The sequence below is a fragment of the Molothrus aeneus genome, chromosome 31 (assembly GCF_037042795.1).
Source record: "Molothrus aeneus isolate 106 chromosome 31, BPBGC_Maene_1.0, whole genome shotgun sequence".
Taxonomy (NCBI): Eukaryota; Metazoa; Chordata; class Aves; order Passeriformes; family Icteridae; genus Molothrus; species Molothrus aeneus.
Window position 1 is genome coordinate 2,904,613 of NC_089676.1, and position 27,691 is coordinate 2,932,303.

A 27,691-nucleotide genomic window follows, 5' to 3' on the forward strand; every position below is an offset into this window, starting at 1 on the left:
CTCTGTATCGCTCTGTATTGCTCTGTATCGCTCTGTATCGCTCTGTACTGCTCTGTATCGCTCTGTATCGCTCTGTATTGCTCTGTATTGCTCTGTATCGCTCTGTATCGCTCTGTGTCGCTCTGTGTCGCTCTGTGTCGCTCTGTGTCGCTCTGTATCGCTCTGTATCGCTCTGTATCGTTCTGTACTGCTCTGTATTGCTCTGTACTGCTCTGTATTGCTCTGTATTGCTCTGTATCGCTCTGTATCGCTCTGTGTCGCTCTGTATCGCTCTGTGTCGCTCTGTATCGCTCTGTGTCGCTCTGTATCGCTCTGTGTCGCTCTCTATCGCTCTCTATCGCTCTCTATCGCTCTGTATTGCTCTGTATTGCTCTGTATCGCTCACCCTGTGCTCACCCTGCAATACAGAGCAGTACAACACCACACACACATTAACACAAGGCGATAACCTTGTTCTATTTTCATTACAGGTTGATTTATTGTTACAGGACACCCAAAACAAAAAAAGCACGCAGAAAACAACACTCATCTAACCATTAACACCGGAATCCACCCAAATTTGGCAATCCCGGAGCCTTTTCCGTGCCCTGGGGCCAAACCCGGGAGTGCCAAAGGACAAAACTCCACCTGGAAACACAGGACGGGCCCTCAGGGTTAATTGGGGCGTTAATTGCACCCCACTAATTAACACACACAGCTCCGAATCATCCCAGGAGAGCCGATCCCATCCTCGGGAAAATTCCCAGCTCTCCAAGCAGAGCTGGGAAAAGGGATTAAATTCCAGGGTTTTTTTGGTGTGTCCTGAGCTGCAAACCAGGAAAATCCAGGTCATTAACGAACTTTATTAACAACGGGAGCTCACTGAGTTGCCATGGCGACAACAGGAGGAATCAACAAACACAGAGACACTTCCAGAGGGAGCAGGATTTCCCTGGATTCGGATTTACAGAGCCAATCCCAGGGTTTTTTAGCAATTTTTTTAGGACTTTAAGGGGAGCAGAGGTGGTTGTGTCACAACCAGGATTTGGGAAGAGGCCCCCCCTTCCCCCTCTGGAAAAAAAACTGGGATAAAAGCACAGGAAAATTGCTCTGGGAACAAGGAAAAAAAATTCCTGCTAAATGTGGGGAAAAAAACCCCAATCTGGCATTCCAGAGTGGGGAAAAACCGGGAAGAGAGGATGGGAATGGCCAAGGGGAGCGAGTGGGGGGAAAGCTGGGGTGGGGGACTGGGAATTTCTTTCTCCAGGAGAATTCCTAGCGGAACTGGAGGGGGCTGATGCGCAGCCCCAGCACGTCCTTCCCGATCTCCGTCACCTGCAGGGACAAAGAGAGGATTTAGGGGTGAAAATTCGGGATTTAGGGGTGAAAATTCGGGATTTAGGGGTGAAAATTCAGGATTTAGGGGTGAAAACTCGGGATTTAGGGGTTGGTTTTGTGGCTGTCACTCCTGAGCCTGTGCTGGGAGCTCTGGGAGGGGTTTGGGAGCATCCTGAGATCTCTTGGGGGATTTGTGTGGAAATTTGAGGAGTTATTTAAGATATTTCCATGGATATTGAATTTTTTTTTATGGATGGATGAGATTCCCCCTCAGCCTCCTCCAGACCAACCAGGCCCAACTCTCACAGGCCTCCCTTGTGAGAAAAACTTCAGAGCCCAAATCCCCTCTCAGATGAGAGATTTTTTTGGCATTTTGGAGATGTTTCCATGGATATTGAAGATATTTCCACGGATATTGGAGTTATTTCCACAGCTGGATAAATTTCCCCCTCAGTCTCCAACCGACCAACCAGGCCCAACTCCCACAGGCCTCCCTTGTGGGAAAAAGGCTCCAGAGCCTAAATCCCCTCTCAGAGGAGAGATTTTTGGAGTTATAGGAGATATTTCCATGGATATTGAAGATATTTCCACAGACATTTAAGATATTTCCATGGATGGATGAGATTCCCCCTCAGCTTCCTCCAGACCAACCAGGCCCAACTCCCACAGGCCTCCCTTGTGGGAAAAACACTCCAGAGCCCAAATCCCCCCTCAGAGGAGAGATTTTTGGGGATATTTAAGGTATTTCCACAAGTATTTGAGGTATTTCCATGGATATTTGAGATATTTCCACGGATGGAGAAGTTTCCCCCTCAGCCTCCTCCAGCCCAACCAGGCCCAACTCCCACAGGCCTCCCTTGCGGGAGAGACCCCAAACCCCCTCCAGAACCACAAAATTTCCCCCATGAGGGCAGCGCTGACCCCTCAAACCACCTCTAAACCCCGATTTCTCCCAGCCCACAGCTCAGCGGGATGCAATTCCCACAGAACCAGCGGTGTCCCCTCACCGTGGTGACGCGGCAGATCTGTCCCCGGAACTCGGGGCTGTAGCAGGCCCCGCTGAGGGGACACTTCTCCACGGCTTTGCCGCGGTAGATGGGGCGGTAGGAGGCGGCGCAGATGTCGAAGGGGTTGTGCTGGTCGTAGTTGAGCTGGTGGCTGTCAATGGGGTTCTTCTCGCACGCCGCCAGGATCTTCCGCGTCTGGGAAGGGCAGCGCCGTGAGCACGGGGAAGGGGGACACCCCAAAATGGGTCACGGCAAAGGTTGGGGGACAGGGATACCCTAAAAAGGGTCACAGTGGGAGTTTGGGGACAGGGACATCCCAAAAAGAGTCACAGTGGGAGTTTGGGGACAGGGACATCCCAAAAAGGGTCACAGTGGGAGTTTAGGGACAGGGACATCCCAAAAAGGGTCACAGTGGGAGTCTGGGGACAGGGACACCATAAAAAGGGTCATAGTGGGAGTTTAGGGACAAGGATAACCCCAAAAAGGGTCATGGCGGGGGTTTGGGGACAGGGATACCCCAAAATGGGTCACAGTGGGAGTCTGGGGACAAGGATACCCCAAAAAGGGTCACAGTGGAGGTTTGGGGACAGGGACACCCCAAAAATGGTATCACAGGAAGGGTTCCACACCTGAGGGCCTCAGCTCAGGTTTGGGGACAAGGACACCCCAAAAATGGTGTTTCCCAACTTGAGGGCCTCATCTGAGGATCTCACCCTTGAGTTTGGGGACAGGGCCATTTGGGGTCAGGGCCATTTGGGGTCTCACCTGCTGGGCCACCTCGGGCTTGGGGCCGAGCTCGAGCAGGCGCCGGGCGAAGGTGGCGGCGCTTTTGAAGTTCTTGAGCTTGAAGAAGAGGTTGAGGGCGGTGCGGAGCACCAGGATCATGTGCACGGGCTGCAGGTTGGAGTGTGTGAAGTAGGCGGCCATCTGCCAGGGAAAGCAAGGGTTAAAATCCTTAGGAATAACGGGAATTATGACAGGGAATCCCTTTTTTCCCTGTTGTGTTTGCGTTGAAGGCAGAATTCCAAACTTCCAGTGAGGTTTTTACCACCTCAGGAATCTCACATTTCCCCTTCATGAATTCTGTGTTTTCCTTTCAGTAATTCCCGCATCTCCTCCCTCAGGAATTCCACATTTCCCTCCTCAGGAATTCCCACATTTTCCCCCTCAGAAATTCCCACATTTTCCCCCTCAGAAATTCCCACATTTCCCCCTCAAGAATTCTGTGGTTTCCCCCTCAAGAATTCTCTCATTTACCCCCTCAGGAATTCCACATTTCCCTCCTCAGGAATTCCATGTTTTCCCCTCAGTAATTCCATGTTTTCCCCTCAGGAATTCCTTGTTTTTCCCCTCAGGCCTCCCTCACCTCACAGATCCTCTTCTGCTGCTCCAGAGTCTCTTTGGGCAGTTTCTTCCTCTCGATCTCCATGGACAACCCCACGATGTATTCCCGGCATATGGCGACCAGTTGCTGTGCCTTTGGGACAAAACCGGGGATCAAAGCCTTCCCTGGGGACACCCCAGGATCGGGATGGGAAATCCCACATTTCCCCCCTCAGGAATCCCACAACTTCCCCCTCAGAAATCCCGTATTTCCCCCCTCAGGAATTCTCACATTTCTCCCCTCAGGAATTCCTACATTTCCCCCTCAGGAATTCCGTGTTTCCCCCCTTCAGGAATTTCCACATTTTCCCCTCAGGAATTCCATATTTTTTCAGGGCAGAATCCCCACATTTCCCCCTCAGGAATTCCACATTTCCCCCTCGGGAATTTCCATATTTCCCCCTGGGAAATCCCATGTTTTTCATGGAATTCCATGTTTTCCATGTTCCCACATTTTCCTCTCACTAATCCCACATTTTTCCCTCAGGAATTCCCACATTTCCCCCTCATGAATCCCACATTTCCCTTTCAGAAATTCCATGTTTTTCAGGGCAGGATCCTCACATTTCCCCCTCAGGATTTCCCACATTTCCCTCCCTCAGAAATCCCCGTATTTTCCCCCCTCAGGAATTACATGTTTACTCCCTTCAGGAATTTCCACATTTCCCCCTCAGGAATTCCATGTTTTTCAGGGCAGGAATTCCCACATTTCCCCCTCACAAATCCCACATTTCCCCCTCACGAATTCCATGTTTACTCCCTTCAGGAATTTCCACATTTCCCCCTCAGGAATTCCATGTTTTTCAGGGCAGTATTCCCACATTTCCCCCTCAGGAATTCCCACATTTCCCTCCCTCAGAAATCCCCGTATTTCCCCCATCACGAATTCCACGTTTGCCCCTCACGAAGCCCACATTTCCCCCTCAGGAATTCCATGGTTTTCAGGGCAGGATTCCAACACCTCTCCCTCAGAAATTCTGTGTTTTCCAAGGCAGGAATTCACACATTCCCCCCCTCACGAATTCCCACATTTTCAGGGTAGGATCCCCACATTTCCCCCTCGGGAATCCCACCGGGACGCCGCCCCACCCCTGACCTCGGCGATCTCCTGCTTGTTGTCCACCACCAGCAGGGGCACGCTGAGCAGGATCAGCCGGAATTTCTCCACGGCCTCCTCGAACTTGCCGGCCGTGGTCAGCTGGTAGCAGAGCTGCAGCCGCTGGATCAGGTCGTTCAGCTTCAGCCCCACGGCCGGCAGCGCGTTCTTCAGCCCGGCCTCCTTCCTGCCGCCCCGAGAAAATTCCGGAATTCCGGGTTTAGGGACGAGGGTGGTGGTGAGGGTTGTGTGGGCCCAGTGAGGGTGGGGTGGAATTCCCGGAGCGGCCCAAGGAATTCCCGGGAATTCCCTCTAGGGATGGGAATGCACCTCCCTGAGTCCCTTCCAATGGCTCCCGATGCTTTCCCATGGAAAAAAAGTCCATTGGAAAAATGGTGCTTTTTCCATCCTAAACCAGGCCTGGTGCTTTTCCATGGAAAAATTCCCCCAAATATCCAACCTAAACCTGGCCTGGTGCTTTTCCATGGAAAAAGCACATGGAAAATGTAATTTTGGGAAAATGGTTCCCAATGCTTTTCCATTGAAAAATTCCATGGAAAAATGGAATTTTCCAATGCTTTTCCATGGAAAAATTCCCCTGAATGTCCAGCCTAAACCTGCCCTGGTGCACCTTGAGGAGTTCCCTCTCATCCCATCTCCATTCCCTGGGATCTGATCCCAAATCCCCGCTGGCAGATCCCAAATTCCCCCTGGATCCCCCTTTTCTCCAGGCTGAGCCCACCCTCAGCTCCCTCAGGATTCTCCATTCCCTTTTTCAGCTCCATTCCCTGGATTCTGCCCCGAGTTCAGCTCCAAACCCATCTCTTCCCCCCACACAATTCCCAGTTCTCTCCACAAACGGGGAATTCCGGCTCCTCCTCATCCCTGGAGCTGCCCAGGGAATTCCTGGAATTCTGAGCGTCCAGCTCGGACCGGCTGGGCTCATTCCCAGCCTCATAAATCCGGGATTTCTCCCCTGGAAAAACCCCTGGAAGGCGGGAAAGGCGCGTCCCAGTGCTCACCAGTTGCGGTGCGGGAATCCGTACATGGCGGGGAGGCTGGGAAGAGCCTGGAATGTCGTCCTGCCCCGGGAGAAGGTCTGCAGGAAGAGCTGCTTGTAGGGCCCGAAGTTGGTCACTCCCACCTGGTCATGGAGCAGCTAAGGGGGAAAAAAAAAATAAAAATAAAAAAAATCATGGATTGCAGGAAAACCTGGATCAGGCAGCACTGAGGCCTCGCTCTGGGTCGTGTCCACAGGAGAACGGGGATGGAATATTCCCAGGTGGATGCAAAGTGAGGATTCAGGGGAAAGGAGGCGTTCTTCCATTAAAAATTCCATGGAGAACTCACCCTCATGGCTGTCTCGAAGGATCCTGCCAGGATGTGATCCACGGGGAGCTGGGAATTGTTGCACCACACCTGGGAAAGAGGGAAGGGAATCCAGGTGGGATTGGGATGGGCAGAGTTCCCACAATGGGCTCACAAATCCCAAATAAAAACCAAAAAGAGAAAGGGAAAAGGAGGGAAGCCCCGGGTTTCCAAGGAAATCCAGGATTTTACCTGGGCTGGGCTGGTGCCTTTGGTGGGAGGCACAAAGAATCCATCCTCAGCCGTTCCTGCAGGGCCGGCAGGGACATCCTGAGGGAAAATCCCAGAATTCCAGCTGAAACCCCAGCTGGATGATCCCACAGAACATTCCCTGCCTCCCGAATTCCCCAGGAATCGGCGCTGGGACTCCCCAGGATTCTCCTACCAGCTCGGGGGGAAGATCCAAATCTTCTTCCACCTCCCATCCTCCTCCTTCCTCCTGCCCTTTTCCCGTTCCTTCCTCTCCGAATCCTTCCCCGGCATCCACGAATCCGTCTGCAGGGAGCAGGGAATGTCACAGGGGTCCCACGGGCGGGGGAATGGAGCTTTCCCAAGGGAAATTCCAGGGTTTTCCCACCTTCATCCAGCTGCAGCTCGGCGTCCTCGCCCCAGCCCTCGGTGCCCACGGTGTCGATGTCGATGTCGGCAGCCAGGGCTCCTCCTTTCCCTGAAAAAAAAAAACAGGGAAAGACCCTTGGAAAATAATTCCATGAGGGGAAAACCCCACCCTGCCTCTGTGCTGTGGCATCTCGGGGTGGGATTTTGCGGAATTTCGGGATTTATGAGGGTGGGGAGAGCTCCAGGATCATGGGGCTCATCCCCAGCTGGACGCCCACTCTGAATTCCAGGAATTCCAATCCCAGCCCTGATCCCATTCCCAGAGGTCAATCCAATTCCCAGGGATCAATCCCAGCCCTGATCCCATTCCCAGGGGTCAATCCCATTCCCAGGGGTCAATCCCAGCCCTGATCCCATTCCCAGTCCCTCCCACCCCCATGGCCTCACACCCCACACCCTTCCCCAGGTTTCCCAGCCCCTTTTTCCCCAATTCCCAGAACATTCCATGGGTTTGCCAGGACCACAGCAACCTCCCAGCGCCCATCCCAAACGCCGGGAATGCCGGGAATGCGGGGAACGCCGACCTTTCCCGGCGATGGAGCCCTCGAAGAAGCCCTTGGACACGGTCAGCAGGGGCCAGTTGGTGTCCAGGGGCAGCACCGGGGCCGGCGGCTGCAGCAGCCGCGCCTCGGGATCCACGGCCGGGATCTGGGACACGCCGGGAAAACATCGGGATGCGCCGGGAAAATCCCGGGACGGAGCTGCCTCGCCGTTAACAGCTCCTTCCCACATCCCTGGAGTTTTCCAGGAGTTCTCCCCGCTGGAACCCACAGTTCCCTTTCTAAATTCCTGGAGTTTTTCCAGGAGCCCCCTATCCCCTCCTTCCTGAATTCCAGGAGTTTTCCAGGATTTCCTCCATCCCCACCATTCCCTCCTTCCCAAATTCCAGGTGTTTTCCTCACCGGACCCCACTGTTCCCTTCCCGAATTCCAGGAGTTTTCCAGGAGCCACCACCCCTTCCCTCCTTCCCGAATTCTAGGAGTTTCCCAGGATTTCTCCCAGGCCCATCCCCATCCCCTCCCTCCCAAACTCCCAAAGTTTTTCCCGGAGCTTTTCCCAGCGTTCCCACCGTCTCCTTCTCGGGATCGAAGGATTCCCGCAGGCTCTCGGCCTCCTCGTCCAGCCCGTGCGTGGCGGCCGTCAGGAACGCCAGGGACTCTGGAAAAATAACGGGAATGGCCACAGGAATAACGGGAAACACTGGGAATGGCCGTTGGAATAATGGGAATAACCACTGGAATAACAGAAATGCTTGGGGATCCAAGAGCCTTTCCTGAGCTTCCAGGGCAGCATTCCTGGCGGGAATGACTTCCTCTGCCCAGAATTCCTGTCAGGAAGGACTCCCCATGCCTGGAAGCCCTGGAATTCCCATTGGGAAGGACTCCCCGTGCCCGGAATTCCCGGAATTCCATCGGGAATGACTCACTCTGGCCGCAGTTCCGCAGGATCCGCACCCTCTCGGCCACGTCCCCCAGGTACAGCGCGTTCTGGTAGTGCCCGCTCATGTCCTTCCGGATCTCCGCTGGAAAAACGGGAAAACCGGGAATCAGCCGCCGTTCCCGAGACCGGGAAAACCGGGAATCAGCTGCCATTCCTAGCCCAGGAAAACCGGGAATCAGCCGCCGTTCCCGAGACCGGGAAAACCGGGAATCAGCCGCTGTTCCCAGCCCTGGGAAAACCGGGAATCAGCTGCCATTCCTAGCCCAGGAAAACCGGGAATCGGCCGCCGTTCCCAACCCAATAAAACTGGGAATCGGCCACTCTTCCAGCCCCAGGAAAACCTGGAATCAGTCGGATTCCCAGCCCCAGGAAAACTGGGAATCAGCTGCCGTTCCCAGCCCCAGGAAAACTGGGAATCAGCCGCCGTTCCCAACCCAATAAAACCAGGAATCAGCTGCCATTCCCAACCCAATAAAACCAGGAATCAGCCGCCGTTCCCAACCCAGGAAAACTGGGAATCAGCCGCCGTTCCCAACCCAATAAAACCAGGAATCAGCTGCCATTCCCAACCCAATAAAACCGGGAATCAGCTGCCGTTCCCAGCCCCAGGAAAACTGGGAATCAGCCGGGATTCCCGGCCCCAATAAAACCGGGAATCAGCTGCCATTCCCAGCCCTGGGAAAACCGGGGATCAGCCGCTGTTCCCAGCCCCAGGAAAACTGGGAATCAGCCGCCGTTCCTGGTCCCAGTAAAACCAGGAATCAGCTGCCATTCCCAACCCAGGAAAAGCGGGAATCAGGCGGGATTCCCGGCGGGAATGCCGGGGCTCTCACCAATCTTCATCATCTTGCGGAGCTTCTCCAGGTTGCCGGTGATGAGGTAGAGGAAGGAGAGGCGGTCGAAGTTCTTGGTGCGCTGGTAGCACATCTCCACCACCTGGTGGTTGCCCTGCAGCAGGGCCACCTCGCCCAGCTTCTCCCAGCAGCCCTTGTCGTCCAGCGCCTTGGCTGCCTCCAGGGCGATCTGTGACAGGGAATTCCGGGGTTAGAGGGATCGGGAATGGGGTCAGAGGGATCAGGAATGGGGTCAGAGGGACTGGGAATGGGGTTAGAACTGGGGAATGGGAGCAGGGATAGCAGCAGGGCCACCTCCCCTGGCAGCCCTTGTCATCCAGGGCCTTGGCTGCCTCCAGGGCGATCTGTGACAGGGAATTTTGGTATTAAAGGGATCGGGAATGGGGTCAGAGGGATCGGGAATGGGGTCAGAGGGACTGGGAATGGGATTGGGAATGGGGAATGGGAGCAGGGATAGCAGCAGGGCCACCTCGCCCAGCCCTTGTCATCCAGAGCCTTGGCTGCTGCCTCCAGGGCGATCTGTGACAGGGAATTTTGGGATTAGAGGGATCGGGAATGGGGTCAGAGGGACTGGGAATGGGACTGGGAATGGGGTCGGGAATGGGGAATGGGAGCAGGGATGGCGGCAGGGCCACCTCGCCCAGCCTCTCCCAGCAGCCCTTGCTGTCCGAGCCTTGGCTGCCTCCAGGGCGATCTGTTCCCAGGGAACGTCCCAAAAACGTCCCAAAATACCCAAAACCAAACTTCCCAGAATGTCCCAAAACACCTCAAAGCGGCTGAGAACGCCCCCAAACTTCCCACAGTGTCCCAAAATGCCCTGGAACATCCCAGAAGCTGGCGTCACCTCCGTGCTGCCGCACTCCAGGGCCAGGCTGAGGCGCGTTTTTCCCAAAACATCCCCACGTGCCCCAGAACGTCCCAAAAAGCCCCGGAATGTCCCAGAAAGCCCCGGAATGTCCCCAGAGCCGGCGTCACCTCGATGTTGCCGCACTCCAGGGCCAGGCTGAAGCGCGTTTTCTCGTCCTTGACGAAGTGCAGGGCCACCTCGGGGTAGCCCTTGCGCTGCAGGTAGGCGATGATCGACTGCCCCACCAGCTTGGCGTTCCGCACCATGTGCAGCACCTGCGGGCAGGCCCAGATCCTGGGGAAAGGCTCTTCCCAAAATCCCTGGGGAAAGGCTCTTCCCAAAATCCCTTGGGAAAAGCTCTTCCTAAAAATCCTGGGCAAAGGCTCTTCCTAAAAATCCCTTGGGAAATGCTCTTCCCAAAATCCCTTGGGAAAGGCTCTTCCCAAAAGCCTTGAGAAAGGATATTCCATCCCTGGGAAAGGCTCTTCCCAAAATCCCTTAGGAAAGGCTCTTCCTGAAAATCCTGGGGAAAGGCTCTTCCCAAAATCCCTTGGGAAAAGCTCTTCCTGAAAATCCCGGGCAAAGGCTCTTCCCAAAATCCCTCGGGAAAGGCTCTTCCCAAAATTCCTGGGAAAAGCTCTTCCTAAAAATCCCTTGGGAAAAGCTCTTCCTAAAAATCCTGGGGAAAGGCTCTTCCCAAAATTCCTGGGAAAAGCTCTTCCTAAAAATCCTGGGGAAAGGCTCTTCCCAAAAATCCCTTGGGAAAGGCTCTTCCCAAAATCCCTTGGGAAAGGCTCTTCCATCCCTGGGAAAGGCTTTTCCTCTCCTTGGGAGAGGCCCTTCCAAGCACCCTCAGGAAAGGCTTTTCCCATCTTCAGGAAAGGCTTTGCCAGCCCCTATTCCCGAAGGCTGCAGCCCCTACTCCCAAATCCAGAATCCTCAGGGAATCCTACACTTTTCCCCATTCCCAGATTTGTTTCCTGACCTCATCAAACTTCCCTGTGGATGAGGGCGAGTTTGAGGCGGAACTCGGCGGGGTCGATGCTGAGCACGTGGGGCCGGCACTCCCGATTTTCACCCGCCATTCCCAACCCCGCTTTTCCCTCGTTCCCAACCCCATTTCCCCTATTCCCAATCCCATTTTTTCCCACTTTTCCCCATTCCCAGGCTTATTCCTGACCCCATCCTATTTCCTCTTGATGAGGGCGAGTTTGAAGCGGCTTGGTGGGGTCGATGCTGAGCACTTCCGATTTTGATCCACCATTCCCAACCCCACTCTTCCCTCATTCCCAAACCCGCTTTTCCCCTATTTTTTCCCATTTCCAATCCCATTCCCAGGTTCATCCCTGACCTCATCGTATTTCCTGCTGACGAGGGCGACTTTGAAGCGGAACTCGGCGGGGTCGATGCTGAGCACGCGGGGCTCACCTGCCTTTGTCCACCATTCCCAACCCCACTTTTCCCTCATTCCCAATCCCAGATTTTCCCCCGTTCCCGGGTCCATCCCTGACCTCGTCGTATTTCCTGTTGATGAGGGCGAGCTTGAAGCGGAACTCGGTGGGGTCGATGGTGAGCACGCGGGGCCGGCACTCCCGGTCCAGGCAGTAAACGTTGTTGCCCTTCACGCGCGTCACGTAGATGGGCAGGTCCAGCGTGCGGATGATCCCGTGGTCCCTGCGCCGGGGAGGGGGCGACATTCCCGGTGGGAATTCCCGGGGAGAATTCCCGGACATGCCAGGGAATTATGGGGGGACGTTCCCCGGTGAGAATTCCCGGGGAGAGAGAATTCCCGGACATGCCAGGGAATTCCTGGTGAGCTCACAGAGAACTCCACACCATCCTGGGGAGAATTCCTGGCCATCCCGGTGAGAATTCCTGACCATCCCAGGGAGAATTCCTGACCCTCCCAGGGAACTCCCAACCATCCCAAGGAACTCCTGGCCATCCCAGTGAGAATTCCTGTCGCCATCCCAGTGAGAATTCCAGCCATCCCAGTGAGCTCCTGACCATCCAAGGAACTCCTGCCCATCCCGGTGACAATTCCCACCCATTCCCGGTGACGATTCCCTCCATTCCCAGTGACAATTCCTGCCCCTCCCGGTGACAATTCCCGCCCCTCCCAGTGACAATTCCCACCCATCCTGGTGACGATTCTCTCCATTCCCAGTGACGATTCCCTCCATTCCCAGTGACAATTCCTGTCACCATCCCAGTGACAATTCCCACCCATCCTGGTGACGATTCCCTCCATTCCTGGTGACGATTCCCGCCCATTCCCGGTGACGATTCCCGCCCATTCCCGGCGGGAATTCCCGCCCTTCCCGCTCCCGGAGCAGGGCTGACCCCGAGGTGACGGCGTATTTGATGTGGTTGCTGGTGGTGTAGATGAAGACGCCGCTCTCGTCCCAGGCGCCGCTCTTGACCCGGATGTTCTCGTGGATCTGGCACAGCGACTCCAGCTTCCGGTTACAGATCAGGATGGCTGGGAACGGAGGGAAACCGGGAATTGCGGGGAACGACCGGAATAACGGGAATGAGGGAATTACGGGAACGGTGGGAACGGAGGGAACCCAGGGATTGAGGGCATTGCAAGGGTTGCAGGGAACAACGGGAATGATGGAATTATGGGAACAGAGGGAACCCGGGAATTACGGGAATGATGGGAATTGCAGGGAATGAGGGAATGATGGGAATGATGGGAATGAGGGAATTATGGGAATGATGGGAATGAGGGAATTACAGGAATGATGGGAATTGCAGGGAATGAGGGAATTATGGGAACAGAGGGAACCCGGGAATTACGGGAATTGCAGGGAATGAGGGGAATGAGGGAATTACAGGAATGATGGGAATTGCAGGGAATGAGGGAACTGGAATTACACGATGGGAATTGCAGGGTATGACGGGAACGCGGGAACGAGGGAATTACGGGAATGATGGCAATGACAGGAACAATGAGAATGAGGGAATTACGGGAATAACTTGGGTAACAGGAGTAATGGGAATTACAGGAATGGGATTGGGAACGGGGATCGGGATGGGGATGGGAATAATGGGAACGAGAATGGGAATTACAGGAATGGGAATGAGAACAGGGACCAGGATGGGGATGGGGATGGGAATAATGGGAATTTTCCCCCGGAGCTCACCGTGCTTGGCCAGCAGCGCCACGTGGGACATGTCGGCCGACCAGATCACGTACTTCACCTTGGAGATCTTCACCGAGGCCAAGGTCCTGGAAAAATCCCAGATCCCGGATCAGGGAATGGCCCAAAATCCAGCCCTGGGATCCCAAAAAACCCCAGTGGATCTCAAAAATCCCCAGCAGATCCCAAAAAAAACCCAGATCCCAAAAACTCCCAGCAGATCCCAAAAAAAACCCCCAGCAGATCCCTTCTCCAGCCTTTCCCAGCTTTCCACAGGAACAAGCAGGATTTGGGGTGGGAAAAGTGGGATTTAGGGGGGAAAAACAAAAGGGATTTAGGAAGGAAAAAACCCAGGATTTAGGGGGGAAAAAAAGGGGATTTAGGGGAAAGAAAAACAGGACTTGGGGTGAAAAAAGAGGAGGATTTACGGTGAAAAAAACCAGGATTTGGCGCACAAAAAGCAGGTTTTAGGTGCAGAATTCCCGGAAAATTCCCAGAAAATTCCCGGAAAATCCCCACCTTTTCTGCTGGACGTCGAAGAGGGTGATGGAGTCGGAGTCCCTCAGGAGCAGGTTCCCGGTGCCCGCGTAGAAAATCTCGTCACAGTTGGGAACCGGAACCTTCTTGGTGATCTCGTTCTTCAGGTTCTTGATCAGGATCTGCCCCCCGGAAGAGAATTCCCGGATTTTAGTGGGAATTGCCAGATTTTGGGGGGAATTCCCAGATTTTGGTGGGGTTTTTAGGGAAGGCAGGGAGGGTTTTGTGCCCCTTGGGCTGGAGCAGAGTTGGGTTTTTCCAGGATTTTTCCCACTGTTTTTGAGGGAGCACAAAGAGCTGGGTTGGGAATCAGGGTTTTCCCGGAATTCCGGGATTTTGGAGGTTGGAAAAGCATCAAACCCAACCCAAATCCCGGGAATCCCTCGGACACCTCCAGGGATGGGGATCCAACCCCCCCTGAGCCCCTTCTGACACTTCCCAACCCTTTTTCCATGGAAAAATCATCCCAAATTTCCAGCCCTGGCACAGCCCGAGGCCGTTCCCTCTTGTCCTGTCCCATTCCCTGGGATCAGATCCCAAATCCCCCCTGGATCCCCCTTTTCTCTGGGATCAGCCCCCCCAGCTCCCTCAGGATCCTCCATTCCCTTCTCCAGCTGCTCCAGCCCCGTTCCTGCTTTTCCCACCCCTTTTTCTTTTTGGGATCAGGTTCCTCTGGATCCAATCCCTGTTATCCCAATCCCAGGTTTTTTGGTATCAGGTCCCCTTGGATCTGATCCCCATTATCCCAATCCCCAGTATCCCAATCCCAACCCTTTTTCTGGGGATCAGGCACCCCTGGATCTGATCCCCATTATCCCAACCTCCCACTTTTCCAACCATTCTTAATTGGGATCAGGCCCCTCTGGATCCAATCCCCGTTATCCCAATTTCCCAACCCTTCTCCCATTGGGATCAGGCCCCCCTGGATCCAATCCCTGTTATCCCAATCCCTGTTATCCCAATCCCAGCCCCTTTTTTTGGGACCAGGGCCCCCCTGGATCTGATCCCATCATCCCGATTTCCCGTTTTTTTCCCGGTTTTTCCCGTTTTTTTCCCGGTTTTTCCCGGGATCTCACCGAGTGCATCCTGTCCAGGACGGCGAATCGGTTCCGCGCCACCCACACAGCCGTGAGCCCCGAGGAGCGCTTCCCCTCCGGAGCTGCGATCCCAAAAAAAACCGGGATCAAGCTGGGAATCCGGCCGGGATCAACCCGGGATTAACCCCGGATAAACCCGGGATCAAACTGGGAATCCGGCCGGGATCAACCCGGGATTAACCCCGGATAAACCCGGGATCAACCCCAGGAATCCGGCCGGGATCAACCCAGGATAAACCCGGGATCAAACTGGGAATCCGGCCGGGATCAACCCAGGATTAACCCCAGATAAACCCAGGATCAAACTGGGAATCCGGCCAGGATCAACCCAGGATAAAGCCTGGAATTCGGCTGGGATCAACCCCAGATAAACCCGGGATAAACCCAGGATAAACCCTGGGAATCTGGCCGGGATCAACCCAGGATTAACCCCAGATAAACCCGGGATCAACCCCAGGAATCCGGCCGGGATCAACCCCAGATAAACCCAGGATCAACCCCGGATAAACCCAGGATAAACCCGGGATCAATCCATTAGGATGGGGTTTATGGGACGGGATTGATAGGACAGGATTGGGATGGGATCAATGTGATTTATAGGGTGGGATGAGATTTATACAATGGGATCTACAGGATGGGATTTATGGGATGGGATTTATGGGATGGGATTTATGGGATGGGATTTATGGGACGGGATTTATGGGACTGGGATTTATGGGACTGGGATTTATGGGATGGGACTGGAATGAGATTCAGGGGATGGGATTTAAAGAATAGGATTGGGATGGGGTTTATGGGATGAGACTGAAAGAATGGGATTGGGATGGGATCGATGGGAATGACGGGATGAGATTTATAAAAGGGGATTTACAGGGTAGGATTTGTGGGATTCACGGGATAGGACAGGATGGGGTTGGGATGGCAATAAGGAATCAATGGAATTTGTGGGATCAGTGGGATGAGACCAATGGGATTTATGGGATGAGTGGGATTTGTGGGATGGGGTTCAGAAGCCGGCATGGGATCCGGATTCCTCCTGGATTCGCATCCCAGAATCCCGGAATTTTTGGGATCAGAAGGGACCCAAAACCCCCTCCCATTCCATGGGGCAATGCCCCCGTCCCACGCTGCTCCAGCCTCAGATATTCCATAAAAATCCCGAATTTTCAGCCAGAAAAGGCCCTGAAAATCCCCGAAATGTGGAACTCGAGGGGTTTTCCTCCCAAAAAATGCGGAATTTGAGGGATTTGTCCCAAAACTGCGGGATTTGAGGAATCTTTCCCAAAACTGTGGGGATTTGATGAATAAAAAAAAAAAAAATAAAGAAGTGGAATTTGAGGGATTTTCCCCCTCAAAAATGTGGAGGTTGAGGGATTTTTCCCCAAAAAGCTCAGGGATTTAAAGGATTTTTCCCAAAAACTCAAGGATTTGAGGGTTTTGTCCCCAAACCCTCCCCGAGGCCGGGCCCTTCTCCCTCCTCTGGCTGCGGAATTTTCCCTTTTCCCTCCTTTTTTTTTGGGACCCAGCTGCTCCTCCATCAAATCCAGGGATTTGATTGATCTTCCCAATATCCCAGCTGGAAAAACTTCCCAAAAAAAAAAGAAAAACCAATTTTTTTTTTTTTTTTTTTGTCCCCGTTCTTTGCCTCCAAATCCACCCCAGCAGGGAAATATTCCCCGCTCCAAAAACCCTCCGGAATCCATAAATCCCTGGAAAAGGCCCCAAATCCATCACTGCTCCCTGGCGGGGGGCGCAGCTGGGATTTAAAACCGGGACAAAAATCCAATAATTTGGGAGTTTTCATCCCATTAAATCAAGGCTTGGGATCGTAAATTCCTCCCCCCACAACCCCATAAAAACTAAAAAACAAAAAATCACGTGGAATTTGCCAGGAAAGGGAAAAAAACCAAAATCATTCCTGGGATTGTCACTTTTAAAGGGTTTTTTTTTGTGGATGAAACATCCCAAAAATCGGCCTGAGATCCATCAAGTCTGGACAGAGCCAGGAAATCTCCAGCTGGGAGGAAAAATTTGGGAAGGGAAAGGAGAAATTCCTGCTAAAATATGGATGGGGGGCTGGAAAAGTTTGAATTTTTCAAAGGGAGAAGGGGGGAAAGCTGCCAAAAAAAAAAACGGGGAAAAAAACAAAAAATTTGGGGGAAAAAAAGGAGATTTTTGGGGGGGGGTGGGGATGGGAATTCCTGGGGTTTTTGGGAGCTCGGGCCGCACCCACCGTCGGGATTTTGGGAATCTGCGTCCTTGGGAATGGTGTACAGGTCGTAGGTGCTGTTCTCCAGGTTGCTGGCTCGCTGTGGGAGGAAAAATGGGGCATTTTAGGGCATTTTTACCCCCCCAAAAAATCAGGGGTTTGAGGGATTTTTACCCCCCAAAAAATCAGGGATTTGAGGCATTTTTACCCCAAAAAAATCAGGGGTTTGAGGGATTTTTCCCCCCAAAAAATCAGGGATTTGAGGGACTTTTTCCTCTCCCCCAAAAAAAAAAAAGTGCAATTTGAGGGATTTCCTCCCTAAAAAACCAAAAAATTCAAGGGATTTTCTGCCCCAAAAAAACAGGAATTTGAGGGATTTTCTGCCCCAAAAAACCAAGAATTTGAAGGATTTTCTGCCCCAAAAAAGTGGAATTTGAGGGATTTCCTCCCTAAAAAAACCAAAAATTCAAGGGATTTTCTGCCCCAAAAAAACAGGAATTTGAGGGATTTTCTGCCCCCAAAAAACCAAAAATTCAAGGGATTTTCTGCCACCCAAAAACCAGGAATTTGAGAGATTTTCTGCCCCAAAAAAAACAGGAATTTGAGGGATTTTCTGCCCCAAAAAAGTGGAATTTGAGGGATTTCTCGGAGGAATAAAGTGGGATTGGAGGGGTTTTCCCCCAGGGTCGGGGATTTGGGGGATTTTCCCCCAAAAACCCCGGGATTTTGGGACTCACGGTGCAGAGCAGCACGGAGTTCTCAGCTGGGTTGTAGCTCATGCTGAACACCGGGAACTTGGAGCCGCTGGGAAGGAAAAAACGGGAATTCGGGAATTCTGGGGGGGGCTGGGGCGGATTTGGGGGAATTTGGGAATTCTGGGGGGGTTTGGGGCGGATTTGGGGGAATTTGGGAATTCTGGGGGGGGTTGGGGCGGATTTGGGGGAATTTGGGAACTCTGGGGGGATTTGGGATGGATTTGGGGGAATTTGGGAACCTTGGGGTGGTTTGGGATGGATTTGGGGGAATTTGGGAATTCTGGGGTGGTTTGGGATGGATTTGGGGGAATTTGGGAATTCTGGGGTGGTTTGGGATGGATTTGGGGGAATTTGGGAAGGATTTGGGGGAATTTGGGAATTCTGGGGTGGTTTGGGATGGATTTGGGGGAATTCGGGAACCCTGGGGTGGTTTGGGATGGAATTGGGGGAATTTGGGACGGATTTGGGGGAATTTGGGAACTCTGGGGGGGTTTGGGATCGATTTGGGGATGGGTTTCAGGGACTTTGGGGTGGATTTGGGGATGGGTTCAGGATGGATTTCAGGGACTTTGGGGTGGATTTGGGATGGATTTGGGGATGGGTTTCGGGGATTTTGGGATGGATTTGGGGATGGATTTTGGGATGGATTTGGGGATGGGTTTCGGGGATTTTGGGGTGGATTTGGGGATGGGTTTTGGGGTGGATTTGGGGATGGGTTTCCGGGTGGATTTGGGGATGGGTTTCGGGGATTTTGGGATGGGTTTCGGGGTGGATTTGGGGATGGGTTTTGGGGATTTTGGGGTGGATTTGGGGATGGATTTCAGGGATTTTAGGATGGATTTTAGGATGGATTTGGGGATGGGTTTCGGGGTGGATTTGGGGATGGGTTTCGGGGATTTTGGGGTGGATTTTGGGACGGATTCGGGGATTTTGGGGTGGATTTGGGATGGGTTTGGGGCCCTGGGCCCGCCGTGCCTGCGGAGCTGCATGACGGCCACGTCGCGGGAGCTGCCGAAGTCGAGCTGCCGCAGGAAGCGATCCTTGACGTAGAACAGGGAATTCCCGTGCACGGCCAGCGCCGGCCGCTCCCGCTCCAGCTTGAACACCAGCATGCCCCCGTCGTGGCCTGGGCGGGGAAACGCACCCGGAGTTACAGCGGGAAAAACACTGGGAATTCCAGGGAAAAACACCCGGAGTTACAGCGGGAAAAACACCGGAGTTACAGGGGAAAACACCCGGAGATACAGCGGGAAAAACACCGGAGTTACAGGGAAAAACACCCGGAATTCCAGGGAAAACACCCGGAGTTACAGCTGGAATTACACCAGGAATTCCAGGGGAAAACACCTGGAATTACAGCTGGAATTACACCGGGAATTCCAGGGAAAAACACTGGGAATTCCAGGGAAAAACAACCGGAATAGCAGCGGGAATTACACTGGGAATCCCAGGGAAAAACACCGAGAATTCCAGGGGAAAATACCTGGAATTACACCTGGAATTACACCGGGAATTCCAGGGAAAAATACCCGGAGTTACAGCTGGAATTACACCCGGAGTTACAGCTGGAATTTGGGGATCCCCAGCTGGAATTTGGGAATTCCCAGCCGGAATTCGGGGGTTCCCAGCTGTAACTTTGGGGTTCCTAAGGGTATTTTGGGGTTCCCAGACGGAATTTTGGGGATTCCCAGCTGGAATTTGGGGATCCCCAGCTGGAATTTGGGGACCCCCAGCTGTAGCCTTGGGGTTCCTAAGGGTATTTGGGATTCCCAGCTGGAGTTCGGGGGTTCCCAGATGGAATTTTGGGGATTCCCAGACGGAATTTGGGGATTCCCAGCCGGAATTTGGGGGATCCCCAGACGGAATCTGGGAATTCCCAGCTGGAATTCGGGGGTTCCCAGCCAGAATTTGGAGGTTCCCAGATGGAATTTTGGGGATCCCCAGACGGAATCTGGGAATTCCCAGCCGGAATTCGGGGGTTCCCAGCTGTAACTTTGGGGTTCCTAAGGGTATTTTGGGGTTCCCAGATGGAATTTTGGGAATTCCCAGCTGGAATTTGGGGATTCCCAGCTGGAATTTGGGGGTTCCCAGCTGGAATTCGGGGGTTCCCAGCCGGAATTTGGAGGTTCCCAGACAGAATTTAGGGATCACCAGATGGAGTTTGGGGATCCCCAGCCGGAATTTGGGGGCTCCCAGCCGGAATTTGGGGATTCCCAGCCGGAATTTGGGGACCCCCAGCTGTAGCCTTGGGGTTCCTAAGGGTGTTTCGGGATTCCCAGCCGGAATCCGGGAATCCCCAGCCGGAATTCCGGGGCTCACCGGCCGCGAACAGGTTGAGGTTGGGATGCGCCGCCAGCACCCAGAACCGGTCGTGGTCGCGCCGGAACGTTTGGACTCCGGTCCTGGAAGTGGAGGGGAGGGGGAAAATCCTGGAATTGCCCCAATCCCAGGAATTCCCGGCGCTGCCGAGGGCCCCTCCCGGCCCCGGGGCAGCACTGACCGCTTGGACATGTCCCACACCCGGATGCTCTTGTCCTCGGAGTTGCTGAGGATCAGCTCCTGGCGCGGGTGGAAAACGGCGCAGGAAACGTTGTTGTAGTGGCCCCGGCACGTGTCCACCTCCCAGGCCTTGGATTCTGGGAAAAACCAGGGGGAAATCCAGGGAAAACGGGGAAAAAATCCCAGAGAAATGGGAAAAAACCCCAGAGAAATGGGAAAAAATCCCAGAGAAATGGGAAAAAACCCCAGAGAAATGGGAAAAAATCCCGGAGAAATGGGAAAAAATCCCAGAGAAATGGGAAAAAATATTCATGGAATGAGGAGAAATAGCAGGGAAATGGGAAAAAAACTGCAGAGAAAAGGAGAAACCAGCCCAGCACGTGGCCACCACCCAGGCCTTGGATTCTGGAAAAATCAGGGAAAAATCTGGGGAAAACGGGAAAAAAATCCCAGAGAAATGGGAAAAATATCCATTTTTTCCCCGTTTTTTTCCCCATTTTTCCTTTTTTTTTTTCCCCGTTTTTTTTTCCCAATTTTCCCCATTTTTTTCCCGTTTTTTCCCCATTTTTTTCCCGTTTTTCCCCGTTTTTTCCCCATTTTTTCCCTCACCGTTCATCCTCCAGATCTTGACCTGGCGGTCGTCGGCCCCGGACACGATGAGGGGCATGGAGGGGTGGAAGGCAGCCCAGTTCACGCCCCGGTCATGGCCCTGGAAAAGCAGGAATGAGGGAAAATCCAGGGAAAAAATCCAGGGAAAAAATCCAGGGAATGGGGGAAATCCAGGGGCAATGAGAGGAATGGGGAGAAACCCCCAGGAATGGGGGGAAAAGCAGAAAAATCCTTCTGGAATCCGCCCCAGGACAGGGATTGAAGCGTGAGGGGATTTCCGTGGATCCTCCAGGGATTTCCCACAGAATTCCAATGGATCCCCCATGGATTTCCCAGGCATTTCCAATGGATTTCCCACGAACTTCCCATGGATTTCCCACAAATTTCCAATGGATTTCCCACAGGTTTCTCATGGATCCTCCCATGGATTCCCCACGGATTTCCTGCCATTTTCCACAGAATTCCAATGGATCCCCCATGGATTTCCCACAGAATTCCAATGGATCCCCCATGGATTTCCCAGGCATTTCCAATGGATTTCCCACAAATTTCCAATGGATTTCCCACAGGTTTCTCATGGATCCTCCATGGATTCCTCATGAATTTCCTGCCATTTCCCACAGAATTCCAATGGATTTCCAATAGATTTCCAATGCATTTCCCACAGATTTCCCATGGATCGCCCATGGATTCCCCACGGATTTCCTGCCATTTCCAATTATTTCCCATGGATTTCCAATGGATTTCCCACAGGTTTCCCATGGATCCCCCATGGATTTCCTGCCATTTTCCATGGATTTCCCATGGATCCCCCATGGATCCCCCGCCATTCCCCCATGGATTCCCCGTGGATTCCCCTTGGATTCCTCATGGATTCCCCATGGATCCCCCATGGATCCCCCTTGGATTCCCCATGGATCCCCCGCCATTCCCCCATGGATTCCCCATGGATTCCCCTTGGATTCCCCTTGGATCCCCCATGGATCCCTCACCATTCCCCCTTGGATTCCCCTTGGATCCCCCATGGATCCCCCTTGGATTCCCTGTGGATTCCCCCTTGGATCCCCCTTGGATCCCCCATGGATTCCCCATGGATCCCCCGCCATTCCCCCTTGGATCCCCCATGGATCCCCCTTGGATCCCCCCTGGATTCCCCCTGGATCCCCCCTGGATCCCCCGGCACCTCCAGCACGTGTTTGACCACGGCGTCGGTGGTGCCGAACAGATCCACGCCGGTGATGCCGCGCACGTCCGACTCCACGGCGCCCGGGGACAGGTTCTTCTTCCGGAGCCCTGCAGCGCGGAAAAGCCCGGAAAAACCCGGGATAAATCCGGGATAAACCCAGGGAAAACCCAGGGGAAAAACCAGGGGAAAAACCAGGGGAAAAACCAGGGAAAACCCAGGGGAAAACCCAGGGGAAAACCCAGGGGAATCAGCTGCACCCGGACCCAGCGATCCCAAGGGGTTTTTCTGCCTCCGTTTTTCCCTCTCCAGGGATTCCCAGCAGGGATGGGGATCCAGCCCTCCCTGAGCCCCTTCTGGTGCTTCCCAACCCTTTTTCCATGGAAAAATCATCCCAGATTTCCGGCCCTGGCACAGCTCGAGGCCGTTCCCTGGGATCAGATCCCAAATCCCCCAATCCCAGATCACCCCCCAGCCCCCTCAGGACTCTCCATTCCCTTTTCCAGCCCCTCATTCCCAGCTCTCCCAGGATTTTTTGGGATCCCTCACCAGAGGTATCCCACACCCATTCCTATTCCTATCTTATTGTATTTTCCCATGGATTTTCCCAGTTTTTCCCTGGAATCTCAGCAGATATATCCCACACCCATTTTTCCATGGATTTTCCCAGTTTTCCATGGATTTTCCCAGTTCTTCCCCTGGAATCTCACTGGATATATCCCACACCCTCACACTCTGGTCTATCCCACTCCCATTCCCAGTTTTCCCATGGATTTTCCCAGTTTTCCCCCGTTATCTCACCGGATATGTCCCACACCCTGACAGTTGGGTCCATCCCATTCCCACACCCATTTTCCCATGGATTTCCCATGAATTTTTCCCCGTTATCTCACCAGATATGTCCCACACCCATTTTTCCATGGATTTTCCCATTTTTCCCATGGATTTCCCATGGATTTTCCCCTGGAATCTCACCGGATATGTCCCACACCCATTTTTCCATGGATTTTCCCCCGGAATCTCACCAGATATGTCCCACACCCTCACGCTCTGGTCCATCCCACTCCCACACCCATTTTTCCATGGATTTTCCCATTTTTCCCATGGATTTCCCATGGATTTTCCCCGTTATCTCACCGGATATGTCCCACACCCTCACGCTCTGGTCCATCCCACTCCCATTCCCATTTTTCCATGGATTTTCCCAGTTTTTCCATGGAATCTCACCGGATATGTCCCACACCCATTTTTCCATGGATTTTCCCATTTTTCCCATGGATTTCCCATGGATTTTCCCCTGGAATCTCACCGGATATGTCCCACACCCATTTTTCCATGGATTTTCCCATTTTTCCCATGGATTTTCCCCCGGAATCTCACCGGATATGTCCCACACCCTGACGGTCTGGTCCAGGCTGGCCGACACCACCAGGTCCTCGCTGGGGTGGAACTGGGCGCACATCACGTAATGGTTGTGCCCTGTCAGGACGCTGATCCCGAAACCCGGGACAGAATTCCATGAAAACCCCGGCGGCCCCGCCCCTTCGGGAATTGCGGGGTGGGGATTGGGACCGGGCACTGCCGCCAGGGAATTCAGGGTTGGAGAAGATTCCGGAAGGTTCCCAGAGTTCCCAGGGCAGGGACGTTCCCAAAGGGCCGGGGGGGCCCAGCCTGGCCTGGGCCGTTCCCAGGGATGGGGAATCCACGGAATCACTCGGGCCTGGGAATTCTCTGCCCTCCCAGGGATGGATTTATCCCAAAATCCCAGGGAGGGAGTCCCAGGGAATTCCAGAATCCCAAAATCCCAGGGAATCCCAGAATCCCAGGGAAGGACTCATTCCACAATCCCAGGGAAAGTCTGATCCCAGGGAATCTCAGAATCCCAAGGAATCCCAGAATCCCCAGGAAATCCCCAGGAATCCCAGACATCCCACAAACCCCAGGAAATCCCAAGGAATCCCAGAAAACCCCAGGAATCCCAAGGAATCCCAGAATCCCAAGGAATCCCCAAGGAATCCCACAAACCCCAGGAAATCCCAGGAACCTCAGAATCCCAGGAATCCCCAGGAAATCCCAGGAATCCCAGGGAATCCCAGAATCCCCGGGAAATCCCAGGAACCTCAGAATCCCAGGAGATCCCAGGAAATCCCCAGGAAATCCCAGGAGTTCCCAAGGAATCCCAGGATCCCCGTAAATCCCAGGAATCCCCAAGGAATCCAAGGAATCCCGGACATCCCACAAACCCCTGGAATCCCAGGAAACCGAGGAAATCCCCAAGGAATCCCAGAAATCCCAGACATCCCACAAACCCCAGGGAATCCCAGGAATCCCAGGGAATCCCAGAATCCCAAGGAATCCCAGAATCCCCAAGGAATCCCAGAATCCCCAAGGAATCCCCGTAAATCCCAGGAATCCCAAGGAATCCCCGGAATGGCGGCGCTCACCAGACGCAGGTGCGGCTCTGCCAGTTCCACACGCGGATGGTTTGGTCGTCGGAGGCGCTCAGGATCCAGGGATATTCCTGGGAAAAATGGGAAAAAACCAAAAAAAAACCAAAAAAAACAAACCAAAAACAAAACCCTGGGATTGGGGGCCTGGAGAGAGCCCAGCCCCGGGAATTCCTCATTTCCCAGGGAAAGAACCTCGGGAAGGGATCCTGGGGAAATTCCCGGGAATTGGATCCCATTAAAGAAATCCCCGCTGGAGATTGCCGGGAAGGAATTCCCGGAAAAAAAACCACAACAGGATTCCCAGGAAAATGAGAATTTCATGGGAATGTTCCCACCAGAAGCTCCCAGACACCCTGGATTCCCTGGGAAACCCCAGAGTTCCCTGAAATCCTGGATTCCCGGGATAACCCTGCAATTCCCAGAACCCCAGAATTCCTGGAATAACTCAGATTTCCCAGAACTCCAGAATTCCCAGGATAAATCCCGGAATTCCCAGGAGAGCAGATTCCCACTGGGGATTGCCAGAAATCCTGGATTCCTGGGATAGCCCCGAATTCCCAGAAAACCCCAGAATTCCTGGAATAACTCAGAATTCCCGGAGCAAATCCCACAACTCCCAGGAAAACCCCCAAATTCCTGGAATGACCCCAGAATTCCCGGGAGAGCAGATTCCCATCGGAGAATCTTGGATTCCCGGGATAACCCTGGATTCCCAAAACCCCTCAGAATCCCCAGAAATTCCCGGGGTAATTCCCAGGAAAGCCCCAGAATTCCAAAGAAAACCCCCAAATTCCCAGGAGAGCGGATTCCCACTGGGGATTGCCAGAAATCCTGAAATCCTGGGATGACCCAGAATTCCCAGAAAACCCCAGAATTCCCAGAAAAGCCTCAGAATTTCCAGAAAAATTCCCAGGAATTCCCATAATTCCCAGCACAACTCCCAGAATTCCCAGGATAACGCTGCATTCCCAGAACTCCCAGGAAAGCCCCAGAAATTCCCGGGGTAATCCCCAGAAATTCCCAGGAAAGCCCCGGAATTCCCGGGACAATCCCGTATTCCCAGAACCCCAGAACTCCCAGCACCCCAGAACTCCCGGATAACCCCCAGAATTCCCAGGAATTCCCGGAATCCCGGGACCGGGGACTCACGTGGTGGAAGAAGGTGGTGCGGATGTAGTCCAGGTGTCCCAGCAGGGTGAAGAGGCAGCGCCGCAGTTTGTAATTCCACACCTGCAATCCCACAGGGAAAATCCAGGGAAAATTCCCGGAATTCCAGCCCCACCCCGGGGGAGCGGCAGCACCGAATTCCCACTTTTTTTTTTTTTTTTTTTTTTTTTTTTTCTGGGATTTTTTCTCCGTTTATTCCCAGATTTTCTCACTCGAATCCGGGTTTTAATCCCAGGTTTCTCGCTCCCGTCCCTCAGTCCCGATTCCCAAATTTTATTCCCAGATATTCTGAGCTGGGAAAGAGCCCAGGGATCATCCCAGCCCTTGCCAGGCTCTGGTTTTTTGGGGGGAAAAAAGGGGAAAAATAAGGAAAAAATGGGAAGAAAGTGGGAAGAAAAAGAGAGGAAAAACGGGGGGGGGAAAAAATGGGAAAAAATGGGCAAAATTTGGGGAAAAAATGGGGAAGAAAATGGGAAGAAAACAGGGAAGAAAACAGTGAAGAAAACAAGGAAGAAAGCAGGGAAGAATGGGGGAAAATAGGGAAAAAATGGGGGAAAAAATGGGGGAAAAAAATGGGGGAAAAAAATGGGGGAAAAAAATGGCAAGAAAATGGCAAGAAAATGGCAAAAAAATGGCAAGAAAACAGGGAAGAATGGGGAAAAAATGGGGGAAAAAAATGGGAAAAAAAGGGGAAAAAAAGGGGAAAAAAAGGGGAAAAAAAGGGGAAAAAATGGGAAAAATACGTAAAAATAATGGAAAAATAAAACAAGGAAAAATTTGGGGGGAAAATGGGAAAAAAAAAAAGGAAATTTGGGAATGCTCACCTTGATTTTGTAGTCATCCCCCCCGGACACGAAGAGCGGCTGCTGCTTGTGGAAATCGATGCCTCGGACCGGCCCTGGAATGGGAAATCCCTTGGAATCCCTCTGGAATTCTCTTCCTGATTTTTTGGGAATTTTCCCCCAAACTTCTGGGAATTTTTCCTAAATTTTTGGGGTTTTTTTTTTCCCAATTTTTGGGGAACTTTCCTCCAAAATCCTTGAGAATTTCCCTTGCTCCGGAGCCAAACCCAGAAGCGCCACGAGTTCAAGGGGATCCCAGAACCCCAAGAATTCTTGGATTTCTCCCATTTTTTCCCTGGGTTTTTCCCAGAGTTTCTTCAATTTTCCCATTTTTTCCCATTTTTTCCCCCCATTTTTGCCGTCGTGCCCGTCGAACTTGTCAATGAGGGAGCACATGGGACCCGGCCCAAACCTTTGGGAATTCTCCCCCAAACTTCAGGGAGCTCCCAGAACCCCCAGAATTCCTGGAGTTTTCCCAGAATTTTTCCATTTTTCCCCATTTTTTCCCATTTTTCCCCATTTTTCCCGTTTTCACCCTGTTTTCACTGTCGTGCTCATCAAACTTGTCAATGAGGGCGCACATGGGACCCACCCCACCACAGCCTCAGGGGCTCCCCAGAAAGCCCAGAATTCCCGGATTTTTCCCAGAATTTTTTCATTTTTCCCGTTTTTTTCCCGTTTTTGCCCTTTTTCCCCCCGTTTTTACCATCGTGCTCGTCGAACTTGTCGATGAGGGTGCACATGCGGTAGTCCCAGAGCTGGATGACGCCGTTGTGGAGGCTGCTCAGCACCCAGGGCCGCTTGGGGTGGAACGACAGCCCTGGGAAAAGGGGGGGGGAAAACCTGGAAATAAACCTGGGAAAAACCCTGGGAAATAAACCTGGGAAAGGGTGGGGAAAGGGGGGAAATAAACCTGGGGAAACCCTGGGAAATTAACCTGGGAAAAACCTGCGATCAGATCCCAAACCCACCCTGGATCAGACCCCAAACGCCCCTGGATCCCCCTCCATTCCCCTCTCCAGCCCCTCCGGGCCCTCCCTCCATGACGGGATCCCACCTTCCCCCCACAGTTCCGGCTCCCCATTCCCCGCACCCCGCTTTATCCCGCTTTATCCCGCTTTATCCCGCTTTATCCCGGTGTTTCACCTTTCACCCGCGCGGATTTGGTCTCGAATTTGGTCAACATGGTCCCAGCCCGGCCCGGCCGCAACCCGGAACCTCCACGTCGGCACCGCGGGAACGCCCCGGAAGCTGCACCGCTTTTCCG

The 27,691-nt window shown here is 53.2% G+C and overlaps 1 protein-coding gene across 1 annotated transcript; it reads right to left on the minus strand.

Annotated features, from left to right (window-relative positions):
- Positions 1-450: 450 nt before the first annotated feature.
- On the minus strand, positions 451-27,669 carry COPA (COPI coat complex subunit alpha). Its single transcript, XM_066568276.1, has 33 exons — positions 27,571-27,669; positions 27,131-27,244; positions 26,407-26,480; positions 25,565-25,645; positions 24,410-24,486; positions 23,346-23,455; positions 21,966-22,075; positions 20,783-20,882; positions 20,175-20,310; positions 19,994-20,076; positions 18,650-18,800; positions 17,657-17,723; positions 16,944-17,019; positions 14,690-14,772; positions 13,596-13,735; positions 13,080-13,165; positions 12,274-12,412; positions 11,442-11,604; positions 10,059-10,205; positions 9,063-9,252; positions 8,216-8,311; positions 7,859-7,947; positions 7,314-7,437; positions 6,749-6,838; positions 6,557-6,666; positions 6,364-6,441; positions 6,154-6,222; positions 5,826-5,962; positions 4,804-4,990; positions 3,691-3,801; positions 3,090-3,251; positions 2,325-2,519; positions 451-1,314 (listed from the first exon to the last, which is right to left on the minus strand). The coding sequence occupies exons 1-33, from the start codon at positions 27,608-27,610 to the stop codon at positions 1,255-1,257; spliced, it is 3,675 nt and encodes a 1,224-aa protein (XP_066424373.1). The 5' UTR covers positions 27,611-27,669; the 3' UTR covers positions 451-1,254.
- Positions 27,670-27,691: the final 22 nt, after the last annotated feature.

What these genes read in the sequence shown, in the direction of transcription:
- COPA (XM_066568276.1), bottom strand. Translation starts at nt 27,610, where the DNA reads ATGTTGACCAAATTCGAGACCAAATCCGCGCGGGTGAAAG. An exon ending in GGATTCCCGCACCGCAACTG is followed by an intron (nt 4,991 to 5,825) that starts GTGAGCACTGGG and finishes TCGGGGCGGCAG; the next exon opens with GAAGGAGGCCGGGCTGAAGA. An exon ending in AGCAGAAGAGGATCTGTGAG is followed by an intron (nt 3,252 to 3,690) that starts GTGAGGGAGGCC and finishes TTTCCCTGGCAG; the next exon opens with ATGGCCGCCTACTTCACACA.